The sequence below is a fragment of the Garra rufa genome, chromosome 3 (genome assembly GCF_049309525.1).
Source record: "Garra rufa chromosome 3, GarRuf1.0, whole genome shotgun sequence".
Classification (NCBI taxonomy): domain Eukaryota; kingdom Metazoa; phylum Chordata; class Actinopteri; order Cypriniformes; family Cyprinidae; genus Garra; species Garra rufa.
In genome coordinates this window covers 13,607,592-13,620,501 of record NC_133363.1, presented here as the reverse complement: position 1 = coordinate 13,620,501, position 12,910 = coordinate 13,607,592, and the positions used below count along the sequence as shown (strand labels likewise).

The window sequence follows — 12,910 nt, the reverse complement described above, 5'->3', positions numbered from 1 at the left end:
TGCACAGCTCTCACCACAGCATTTGAGTCAGGATGAGCTCTGGACTTTGACTGGGCTATTGCAACACCTTGATTCTTTTCTTTTCAGCCATTCTGTTTTAGATTTGCTGGTGTGCTTAAGATCATTGTCCTGTTGCATGACCCAATTTTGGCCCAACTTTAGCTGTCGGACAAATGCCCTCACATTTGATTTTAGAATACTTTGATATACAGAGGAGTTCATGGCCGACTCAATGACTGTGAGGTGGCCAGGTCCTGTGGCTACAAAACAAGCCCAAAATTATCAGCCCTCCACCAGCATGCTTGTCTTCTTTAGGTTTTCACCAAACTTGGCGCTGTACATTATGGCCAAATCTCCACTCATCTGTTCAAAGGACATTATTCTAGAAGACTTGATTTGTTCAGATGCAACTTTGCAGACCTAAACTGTGCAGCCATGTTTTTTATATATATATATATATATATATATATATATATATATATATATATATATATATATAAAAAACATGGCTGTACATGACTGTATATATATATATATATATATATATATATATATATATATATATATATTATATATATATATATATAGAAGAGGCTTTCTTTTGCCAAGCCTTGTAAACATGCCATTTTTGCCATTTTTGTCCCATATTTTTCTAATGGTATTGTCATGAACTTTATCCTTTAACATGTTAACTGAGGTCTGTAGAGTCTGAGGTGTAGTTCTTGGGTTGTTTGCCATTTCTCTGAGCATTACACGGTCTGATCTTGGGGTGAATTTTCTGGGACGTCCACTCCTGGAAGGATAGGTCTCTGTTTTAAATGTCTTCCACTTGTGAATAAACTTCAAATTGTTTGGAAATGGCCGAATTACTCTTCTCAGATTGATGGCAGCAACAATTGCCTCTCTAAGATGATTGCTGATGTCTTAACTCCTTGTCATTGTGTTAACACACACCTGAAGGCTCTAGACCAGCAAACTACCAAAACTTATGCTTTTATAGAGACGCTCAGACTTGCTGATGATCAGTTAATCAAAGGTATTTGATTAGCAGTGCTTGACTGTTATTTACCCTCTTAATTCCAATGTTAACAGTAAGAGTGCCCTAACTTGTCACACATGGCTTTTCCATTTTAGCTTTATTTTTGTTCAATAAATAATGCCACGGCCCAACAGAGGTTTTATTTTCCAAATTTTAAGACCAGCCAAGGACCAGTTTTTTTATGATGTCCTGATACAGAAAACTGTGGAATTCAATGAGTGTCCTAACTTTTTCACATGACTGTATGTGTCATACAGGTGTAAACTAGCCCTTTAACTAGTCCATTTTTAAAGGTGTGAGTTGGAGATGGGAAAAATAGATGAGGTGGAGCAAAGGGAATTATGAATGCTTAAATAATAGATTGCTAGCCAATAATTAATGGTTTAATTTTCTGAACTCCAAATGAATCAGAAATAAATCTTGTTCTTAAATAACTTTGTAGTTAGCACTCTTGTTCAAGACACATGGCAGGGTGTCCCTTGAGATCCTGGTGTTCTTGCTCACCTCCAGTGGTGACCTCCTGCAACGCAGCAGTCATTCTCTTCTTCCTGCTGAACAGATCCTTTACCGACTGTCTCAGCAAAAGCCAAAATGTCAGCGTGAACAGCAGCTGACAATAAAGAGAAAAAGTGTGAAGCAGTATTTACACTTTCATCACAGTGTAATATGTAACATCATAAGAATTATGACTGATCATGTGGTGCACGTGTGGTTGGATTGTGTAAAGAAGCTGCAAGCAAGTACATGTTTTCCTATCTACATTTCTCAGAATCTTCTAGGTTTACTGTTGCCATCTGCATCCCAAAACATAAAGCTATTCAGAATCTGAATTTTGTATAAAAACTGGAAGGAGTTTTTCCCAACTCTGTTTCTGGAGGCACACCAACAATTCACTTTCTACCTTTTCTGGCACATCCATTTCAGGTCTTAAAGTTGACACTAACAAGCTAATGAGTTGAATCAGGTGTGTTTGAGTAGGAAGATTTTGAAAATATGTACTGCTTGTGCTTCCAAGAAAACACTCAAGTTCAAGTTCAATACAAGTCAAGCTTGACAGCATTTGTGGCGCAATGTTGATTTCAAACACTTCCTTGTTTTCTTAAATGAAAACAGAAAAAAAGTGTGAGGCACTTACAATGGAAATAAATGGGCCCAATTTTGAGAGGATTTAAAAGGATAGTTCACCCAGAAATTAAAATTCTGTCATTAATTACTCCAAACCCATAAGAACTTTGTTCAAATTAAGACATTTTTGATGAAAGAAAGCAAAAATAACAATAACAGTCAACAATTCTTCTTCTCTGCGTCACCCATACGGAGGAGAAGAATTGTTGAATAGAGTTATTTTTGTTTTCTTTGCAAACAAAAAGTGTTCTCACAGCTTTATAAAATGATGGTTGAACCTCTGATGTCACATGGACTATTTTAACAATGTTTTTACTACCTTTCTGGGCCTTGACCGTGGCAGTGCCCTTGCTGTCTATGCAGGGACAGAAAGCTCTTAGATTTCATCAAAAATATCTTAATTTGTGTTGCAAAGATGAACGAACGTCTTATAGGCTTGGAAAGACATGAGGATGAGTAATTAAAGCAACACTAAGTAAATTTTCCCTCAACGCTCCCTCTACAGGTTGGAAGCGGAATTGTCCATTACCGCTGTCGTAAATAATTTAGCCTACCGTCGCGTCACATGCACGTTATTTGTTTGGAGGCTATCCAGGAGCGGCTTTGGAAATAACGATGTCCAGTGACAAGGTAGAGTATGTTGTATGACTTTATAAAAGTATGAAAACCTTTTGTGAAGCCTGCCGTAAAGCAAATCGCATTTGTAGTCTCACAAAACCACGACCCGACGACCCAAACTTACATAGTGCTGTTATGGCCGATAGAGGGTCGCAAAGCGAATACGAAAAGTGCCGTTTCACCCTGTTATGAGTTGATGAACCACTGACACGAGTTCGGAAACATTATTTTAAGGTAAAAACAACTCTTTAGTGTTGACAATTCCGCTTCCAACCTGTAGAGGGAGCGTTGAGGGAAAAGTTACTTAGTGTTGCTTTAATGAAAGATTTTTCCCTTTAAATGGAGAAATGTGAAGCTTATTATTTTATGAAATCACAGTAATTAATCTGTTAAAAGTTTGATTATTTGAGTTTTTTCTTCAGTTTTACAGTCATTTTAGGGTTTTAGGCATCAACATGCCATGAAACAGTATTGCAAAATTACATATGCCAACAACTTTACAAGAAAAGACTAATCTTTTTTTAAACATATATTGTTTATGACTTCTGGCTATACTACTGAACCAGACATAATTTTATACAATTTTACATATTGGGCCCATTCACTTTCACTACAAGTGCCTCACTGTAACCCTTCTTTAATAATAATGATTAACAAGCAGTGATTAATGATTTAATTTCCTGAATTTTGAATGAATCTGAAATGAATATTATGTTCTTAAATGTCTTAAATGGCATTAATATGGTAGATGTGAGTTTGAGTCTGGCTTGTGTCATTCATTTCTTTCTTCAGCCAGAGTTGTAGATATAATGTTGCCATTGACATGGTATTGCAAAACTGTATACAACTTGTATTGTTTATGTCTTGTGGCTATAATATTGAACCAGTGCAAACTTTCTTTTTTTTACATATAAGTTCCTCACTTGGAAGACCAAGTCAAAATAATATTCATAGTAATCAACATGCTGTAAGTGCTTGATTGAGCCAACGTCTATTAAACCAAGAATGTTTTCTATTTAAATATCGAATTATTCTTAAATACCAACTAGACATATTACACGATAATGGCAGTCATACAAAAAATACATTTGCTACAGATTCACTGTCCTCACCATGGCTCCCAACCGCAAACAGGGGTATTGTGCTCGGTCCAAACCCAGCTGGTGCAGGCTCATGGTGCCAATGTGCTGGGGAAGTTCCGTTTCTAGGTCCATGGCCCACACATACTGCAGGCAGCAAAGAGCCAAGCCATACAGCAGGATGAAGGGAGAGCAAAGAGTGGCACAGCGTTGACGTGCCCGCAGCATCCAGATTAAACACGACCACAGCAGCAGCACAAACGTCAGCCAACTATGGTATGTTATACTCCACACCTGTAGGGGGCAAGAATACAAATACACAGTCATCAAAAACATTCTTGAAGATTGTTTTGCAGTGTTGGGCATGTTACGTTAAAAAGTAATTAGGTATAGTTACTAGTTACTTCTCACAAATACTGAGATAGAAACTGTGTTACATTATTATAAAAATTTCTAATTACCAAGGAAAAATGTTCAAATATGTCAAATAACTTGGATGCCCCCATTATTAAATATGGTAAATGAATAAAACACTGTACACTAATCCACACTATTTTAATGTTGCTGTGGGACAATATAAAAGAGACACCTTTCAGGGGCTAAGTATCATATTATTGGGGTCACTTTAAACTGCGGATATAATTTATGAGGTTTTTTCTTGATGACCGCGAAAAGAACACTGTGTCATTTTGAAACTGCAAAGGGTCTACTTTTATTAGTGTACAATCATAATAAAAACAAAACAATGTGCTTTTGTACAATAAAGAAAATAACAGGCTGTGCTCTCTGTCATCTCTGTCATTCACAGATACGTAACTAAAACAACCTAAACCTCTGTGAATACGTGCCTTGCATATTTGAGAAATTTATGTATAGAAAGCTTGAAATGTCTACTTTTAAATGGAGTCACGTTGAAAACAAATATTGTCTGATAATGTAATCTGTATGATGCCAACACAAGCTCCAATTTTACCAGTCTAAACTTGAATCTCTGAATCATGCCTACTTGGCTACTTTTCGTTTCTGAAAGAAGATGCGCTGAGAGGAATAAGACAGAAGTTTCCTAAGAAGAAGTGGAAATTATAGTAATGCCACATTTTATTGTCAGTAACGGTAACAACGTTGTAACAGTGGGGAACAGTAATTTGTTTGTTTTTTTCTCGTTACTGAAAAAAGTTATTCACATCACTGTTGTTTTGATATAGAAAGGAATGGAAATTAATATAATAGAGGAACTCCACATGGGGCTTGACTGCCCAGTGTCTATTTGGTTAGGTAAAATGGGTACAAATAATACTACCACTATAGAGTGCTGCAGGGATGGCATATTTTGTAGACCTAACCCCAGAAATCAGTAAGCATTTTATCACTTCAGATTGTTTTAAAGTCAATGGATTGATTGAATGGGTTTTTGTTTAAATGCACAAAATAAAGTCTCAGGTTAAAACAAGCTTAAAATATTTTCATGTTTTATTCCAAATATAAAATACATTACCAATATCTTTTTGTGATTTTATACTTGTCTCAAAAAAAAAAAGTGTCTAACTAACTAATATGTGGTTAAATGGGACTGCAGAGGTTGTCAGGGACATTAAATGCAACCCTGGAGCACAAAAGGGTCAATTTTTCAAATTGAGATTTATACACCACCATCCAAAAGCCGAATAAATTAGCTTTCCATTGATTAACTATTTTAAACTATTTGAAATTTTAAATCTGAGTGTGCCAAAAAAATCAAAATACTGAGAAAATCGCCTTTAAAGTTGTCCAAATGAAGTTCTTAGCAATGCATATTGCTAATCAAAAATTAAGTTGTGATATATTTATGGTAGCAAATTTACAGAATATTTTCATGGAACACGATCTTTACTTAATATCATAATGATTTTTGGCATAAAAGAAAAAACAATAATTTTGACCCATACAATTTTTGGCTATTGCTACAAATATATCCATGCTTCTTAAGACTGCTTTTGTGATCCAGGGTCACAAATGTCAACATGGCAAATAAGAAAAAGTTGTCGGAAGTTGATTGAGTTGATTAAGTGGATTCATCTATATTTCATTTAGAATTTAGTGTTTAATTAGCAATTCCTGTATATTTCCTACTTGCTGAAGGGCACACATAGCTAAATATGACATATATTATAATGAGTTTATGTGAAGATTCTTTTAAGTTTTCTTAAAGTAGAAGTTTAAAGTCTAAAGTTTAAAGTTTAAATTTTTTAAAGTCTAATAAATGTTAAAATTAATAGCTCTCAATTATATTGTAATATTTGGGGAGGGGGGGTATAGAGCCCTTTATATTATAAATATACTGTCTTTATCTTGTTTGTACATTAATTTGAAGATTGAATTTGAAATTATTGCAATATAAAAGTATATATAAATACTTTAATGTTAGGTGGGATTAATCACAATTAATCATGATTAATTTCAGAAAAAAAATGTGATTAATTTTTTTTTTTTTTTAAATCGATTGATAGCACTAGTTCATTTTTAAATAGAAGATTATGCTGAACAAAACGTGCAATCAAACTAATTGGTCACAGAGCTAATTTTGTGCAGTATCAAAAAAAAAAACAATAGAAAAATCCTATTGGTTTTTGTTCGTAGGTGATAATTGCTGCACTTTTTTTCTTTTCTCTGTGTCATTATTCAGGTGTATTGTTCAGATAATGAATCAGCACAAAGCTTTACATTTATAGATAGAGGAGATCATTTGCTTTACCATCATGGCTATGAGGGCACAAATGTAACTTTGTTGCAAGATCATATGCCCCACCAGACGAAGAGGATTATCGGCTGTAGCCTCTCCACTGGGCCCTGCACAAACAAACATAACAAGCTTAGAAACATACATATAGACTTAAAGGTGAACTGGTATATTCTGTAAAAGTAAATGCACATTGCCCTACCTATGTCATGTTGGCTTGAACCATTGGTCACAGGTTCTTTAGAAATTTGTGATTCAGACAGAGGTGACTCACCCGTGGTGAGAAGGGTTTGCTAAACCAGACAAACCAAAAAACAACAGTTTTACACAAGGGCTGACATTTATTTTGAGAAGTAATTAATCTGAGTTTTATTCCTTCAATTAATCAAACATTCATTCCACATCATATGAGGTTAAAAGGTGGTTACGTGAGATTATTGAGCAGGAGCGAACATTCCCTTTTCTTAAAGTGACAGTCCACCCATGGCACAGTTCCAACGTGTATGACTGTTTTTCCTCAATGAATCATAATAGAAGATATTTTGAATAATAGTGGTAACCAAAGAGTTTTGGTTGCCATTGTTTTGCATTGCATGGATAAACAATGCATTGTATGGAACCAAAACGGTTTGTTTGCCAGCATTATTCAAAATATCTTCTATTATGTTTCACAGAGGTAAAGACAGAATTTTCATTTTCATTTTAACACAGTAACACTGTAATCAACAGATTATTTTTTATCTGAAGTAATGTACAAGTAATGTAGGCAGGAAGAATCACAGGCAGAGTTTGTCAAGAACCACAGTGATTCAAGTTTTACCGTAGTGTCATCTTCATTACTATGTCTCCTTGCCTCCCATGGCTTGAGCTCCACTTCCTCTCCAGCCTCGCCCTGTGTTGCTTTAACTGCTCCACCCTCATCGGTCTCCACAAACAGAAAAACAGTACATCAGTTAATATATGAATCACCAACTAATCCAAACTCCATTATTGTACACAAACAATGAGTCAAATATTATTCAGTGGCATAGATGTAATGTGTGGTTAACTGAGATTACTGTATGTTACATTTTGTTTAAGCAGCTTTCAAAAGGATAGTCCAGCCAAAAAAGCCAAGTTGTAAGGAGCTTAAATATATTAGAATATAAAGTATTTTTTTAAGCTTGACATCCACTGGTTGAATGAATGAATACTTTTGCTCAGTCACACACACACACGTTAATCTTTAGGTAAGGAATTGTGATATTTTTGGGCAAATGATCCCTTTAATTAAACAAATGAGTGTGTGAAAGCACCTCTTCTGTGTGGCCAAGACCGTAACTGTTGATTTTAAGCACAATAGTCACAGAGATGTACAGGAGGAGAAGAATTCCAGGATTGACGTACACTGGCCAGTCATGCTGCGCGTTGAGGGTGACGTCAAAAGAAGAACAGTTTCCAGGCCTTATTATATCCTTCAGGCCGAATAGTCTGGAGGGAAAAAAGAAAACACATTAAAACTTTTAATACTCCGTTTTTTGAAGTGGAAAACACGCAACCATGTGATATTCTGGTCGCTACATATGGCCCAATTCCCTTTCAAGGAAAGTTCGTTAATTTGGTGGCCATATTCACAATGCCTCCGGACAGCTATTTCAGGCATGCAAAACCAGCTCTTATCTACTTGAATGGTAACATACCTAAATCTCAACTACTCTCACATTTAAATAACACATTTTAAATGAGCAACAGAATCTAACATGAACTGTCTCATAAATACTGTTTTTATAATGTTAAAACAGCTTTCTCTAATGAGTGAACTGTCTTCGTATATACTGTACATTTATAGGTCAAACACTGCTCACCAATGCTGCATACATTTAATTTAAAAATACAGTAAAAACTCTGATATTATGAAATATGATTAGAATTTAAAATAATTGTTTTATATTTTAATGTGTGACCCTGGATCACAAAACCAGTCTTAAGTAGCACGGGTATATTTGTAGCAAAAGCCAAAAATACATTGCATGGGTCAAAAATATCTTTTTTTCTTTTATTCTATACAGAAAATCATTAGGATATTAGGATATCACTACATCATTAGAAATGCGATTTTCTCAATATTTTGATCATTTTTAGATTTTGCTCACCAAAGCTGTATTTACATTTACATTTACATTTACATTTATTCATTTAGCCGACGCTTTTATCCAAAGCGACTTACAATTGGGAATACAACGAGTGATTCATCCTAAGGAGGCAGATCAACATAGGAAGTGTTCAAAAATACCATATATCAGGCGTTGTTAGAAGAGTGCAGGCTAGAAGGAGAAGATCAAGAAAGAGAGGAAAAACAGGCTAGAAGGGAGGATTTTTTTTTTTTTTTTTTTTTTTTTTTTATTGAGTCAGTGTCGAAAAAGATGGGTTTTCAGCAGTCGTTTGAAAGCTGTTAAGGAGTCTGCATTCCGGATAGGGGTGGGAAGATCATTCCACCAGGCAGGGACATTGAACGAGAATGTTCTGGACAGTGATTTAATACCTCTCTGTGGTGGTACAATGAGGCGTCTTTCACTAGAGGATCTCAGTCTTCTGGAAGGAGTGTAGATGTGTAGTAGTGAATGGAGGTAGGCAGGTGATGATCCGGTGGCTGTCCTATATGCCAGCATCAGTGTCTTGAATTTGATGCGTGCTGTAACCGGTAGCCAGTGCAGGGATATGAAGAGAGGTGTGACATGGGCCTTTTTGGGCTCGTTGAAGACCAGTCGTGCTGCTGCATTCTGAATCATTTGTAGAGGCTTGATTGTACATGCTGGAAGACCAGCTAAAAGAGCATTGCAGTAGTCCAGCCTGGAAATGACCAGGGCCTGGACGAGGAGTTGTGTAGCATGCTCTGTTAGGAAGGGCCTGATCTTTCTGATGTTGTACAATGCAAACCTGCAAGATCTAGCGGTCTTAGCAATGTGATCTTTGAAAGTCAGTTGGTTGTCAAAGATAACACCCAGATTTCTGGCTGAAGTTGATGGGGTAATTGTTGATGAACCTAACTGGATGGAGAAGTCATGCTGTAGAGATGGAGTGGCAGGAAAGATAAGGAGTTCCGTCTTTGTTAGATTGAGCTGTAGATGGTGTTCCTTCATCCATGCAGAGATATCCGCCAGGCAACCTGAGATCCGTGCAGCTACCGATGGATCGTCTGGTTTGAAAGAAAGATAGAGCTGTGTGTCATCAGCATAGCAATGGTAGGAGAAGCCATGTGCCTGTATGATGGGGCCCAGAGATGTAGTGTATATGGAGAAGAGGAGAGGTCTAAGAACTGAACCCTGAGGAACCCCAGTGACCAGTTGATGAGTTTTGGATACCTCGCCTCCCCAGGCCACTCTGAAAGACCTACCAGAGAGGTAGGATTTGAACCAGCGAAGTGAAGTCCCTGTAATACCCAGCATTGAGAGGGTGGACAGGAGGATCTGGTGATTCACAGTGTCAAAAGCTGCAGATAGGTCCAGCAAGATGAGTACCGATGATTTGGACTCAGCTTTTGCCGTCCGCAAGGCTTCAGTGACAGACAGTAGCGCAGTCTCAGTTGAATGGCCGCTTCTGAACCCTGATTGGTTAGAGTCCAGTAGATTGTTCTGTGAGAGGAATAAGGATAGCTGGTTGAAAACAGCCCTTTCCAGTGTTTTTGCTATGAATGGAAGGAGGGAGACAGGTCTGTAGTTGTCTATGAGTGAAGAGTTAAGTGTAGGTTTTTTGAGCAGTGGGGTTACCCGGGCCTGCTTAAATGTAGTAGGAAAAGTGCCTGTGAGAAGAGATGTGTTGATGATGTGTGTGAGCGCCGGTAGGATTGTAGGGGAGATTGCTTGGAGAAGGTGTGAGGGGATAGGATCTAAAGGACATGTCGTCGGATGGCTGGAGAGGAAAAGTTTGGTTACTTCTGCCTCCGAGCAAGGACAGAAGGAGAAGTGGGGGGTTCCAGCCGTGATTGTGGTCAATTTTAGTTCCTGTATGTGTGGAGCTGAGAACTTATTATTGATCGATGTAGTTTTGTCTGTAAAAAATGTGGCGAAATCATCAGCTGTTATAGAAGTTGTGGGAGGTGGTGGAGGGGGACAAAGCAGTGTATTAAATGTTTTGAAAAGGTTGCGTGCGTCCGGGGAATTGTTGATCCTGTTGTGGAAGTATGAAGATTTGGCTGTATGTGCTTGGGTAGCGAAAGATGAGAGCATAGACCGATACTTACTGAGGTCGGATGGATCCTTAGATTTGTGCCATTTTCTCTCAGCTGCCCTAAGTTTGGAACGATGCTCACGAAGAACATCGGATAACCAAGGGGTTGTCGGAGCAGATCGTGCTGGCCTGGAGGAGAGAGGGCATATAACATCTAGACAGGAGGTAAGAGTGGAGCATAAGGTGTCAGTTGCTGCATTAGTGTCCAGGGATGAGAAGTGAGTAGGAGAGGGAAGGGAGGAGGATACTAAAGAAGAAAGATGGGAGTGTGAGAGAGAGCGTAGGTTTCTTCTAAAAGTAACAGGTAGAGGGGTTGGGAGTGCACAAGTAGCAAGATGTAGGTCAAATGTAATGAAGAAGTGGTCAGAGATGTGTAGGGGTTTGACCACAATGTTGTCTGAAATACAATTTCGCATGTAAATGAGATCAAGTTGGTTGCCAGATTTATGAGTGCATGTAGTGATAACACGTTGTAGATCAAATGAAGCTAGAAGTGAATTGAAGTCAGCAGCATAGGGTTTGTCAAGGTGAATGTTGAGGTCCCCAAAGACTAGAAGTGGGCTGCCATCCTCTGGAAACGAGGACAGCAGCCCATCCAGCTCTTCTAAGAAGATGCCAAGTTGAGTAGGAGGGCGGTAGATTACCACAATGTGGAGTTCGATAGGAGATGTTACAGTGATTGTATGAGATTCAAATGAACTATAATTGCATAGAGGAGAATGGGTTGAGTATTTCCAGTTTTTAGAAATAAGAAGTCCCGTCCCCCCGCCCCTTCCAGTCTGACGAGGGGTGTGAGAGAAGGAAAAGTTATTAGAAAGAGCAGCTGGGGTTGCAGAGTCTTCTGGACGAATCCAGGTCTCAGTCAAGCCTAGAATGCTCAAACCAGATTGCACAGAAAATGCTGAAATGAAGTCAGTTTTGTTGACAGCTGACTGACAGTTCCAGAGTCCAACCGTGAAAGAGAAAGGTTCAGTGGAAGAAGTGTCGATAGGACGCAGGTTAGATATATTGCGTCGGCGTGTGCGTGTGATATTAGTGCGGTGTGAAGAGACCACCGGAATGAGTTGGAAACACATGATAGAGGAGGACAGAAAGAAGAGTGAAATAAAGGAAAGGAGTACTTAAGTGCGTTGTCGGTGTCGTTGCTCGGATAAGTCGCGCAGGAAAAGTCGCAAGTCTTTACTCTCGTCGGTCTTCACGCGAGGAGGCTGAACGCTTCCGCTGACGCTTCAGCGTCAGCTGTTCTGACGCAGTTAAATAGACAACCAAACAGTGCTTCAATGATAAAAGCTAGGGACGCCTCCTAGGCTCAGTCAGCCGCAAATGTCTCGCCCGCACGCAAAATGGCTCAATCGAAACTCAAAAAGCAACAGCTTCGCACTTGTAATAGCTCCAGAAGGGAACGATATGACAAAAACAAAAGCTTCCCTTGGCCGTACGCTCAGTTATCAATTTTAATGATTGCAATAAAAACTAGAATTTAAAGCAAAAACAATCGCAGGACAAATAACAGAAGAACACTCCTTTTCTAACAGTGAATAGATGTAAATACAACAAACGAATAACTAAATAGAACAACGGAGTACTTTGAGAAGCAGCTCAAAATTAATATTAACGAATAAGTGAATAGAAACTACAGAGTGCGTTTTAGAAGCAGCTCAAATTTAATATTAACCAATAAGTAAATAGAAACTACAGAGTGCGTTTTAGAAGCAGCTCATATTTAATATTAACGAATAAGTGAATAGAAACTACAGAGTGCGTTTTAGAAGCAGCTCAAATTTAATATTAACCAATAAGTAAATAGAAACTACAGAGTGCGTTTTAGAAGCAGCTCAAATTTAATATTAACGAATAAGTGAATAGAAACTACAGAGTGCGTTTTAGAAGCAGCTCAAATTTAATATTAACCAATAAGTAAATAGAAACTACAGAGTGCGTTTTAGAAGCAGCTCAAATTTAATATTAACGAATAAGTGAATAGAAACTACAGAGTGCGTTTTAGAAGCAGCTCAAATTTAATATTAACCAATAAGTAAATAGAAACTACAGAGTGCGTTTTAGAAGCAGCTCAAATTTAATATTAACCAATAAGTAAATAGAAACTACAGAGTGCGTTTTAGAAGC

General features: G+C 37.8%; 1 protein-coding gene across 1 annotated transcript in view; it reads right to left on the bottom strand.

The window, feature by feature from the left end:
* The window catches only part of piezo1 (piezo type mechanosensitive ion channel component 1 (Er blood group)), a 110,310-nt gene that overhangs the window by 43,679 nt on the left and 53,721 nt on the right, over positions 1-12,910 (bottom strand). Inside the window, exons 8-13 of the mRNA XM_073836553.1 lie at positions 7,873-8,047; positions 7,398-7,502; positions 6,780-6,870; positions 6,593-6,687; positions 3,895-4,155; positions 1,544-1,649 (exon numbers count right to left, since the gene is read on the bottom strand). Of these exons, the coding sequence (XP_073692654.1) occupies positions 1,544-1,649; positions 3,895-4,155; positions 6,593-6,687; positions 6,780-6,870; positions 7,398-7,502; positions 7,873-8,047 (833 nt within the window). The remainder of the gene's footprint in view (positions 1-1,543; positions 1,650-3,894; positions 4,156-6,592; positions 6,688-6,779; positions 6,871-7,397; positions 7,503-7,872; positions 8,048-12,910) is intronic.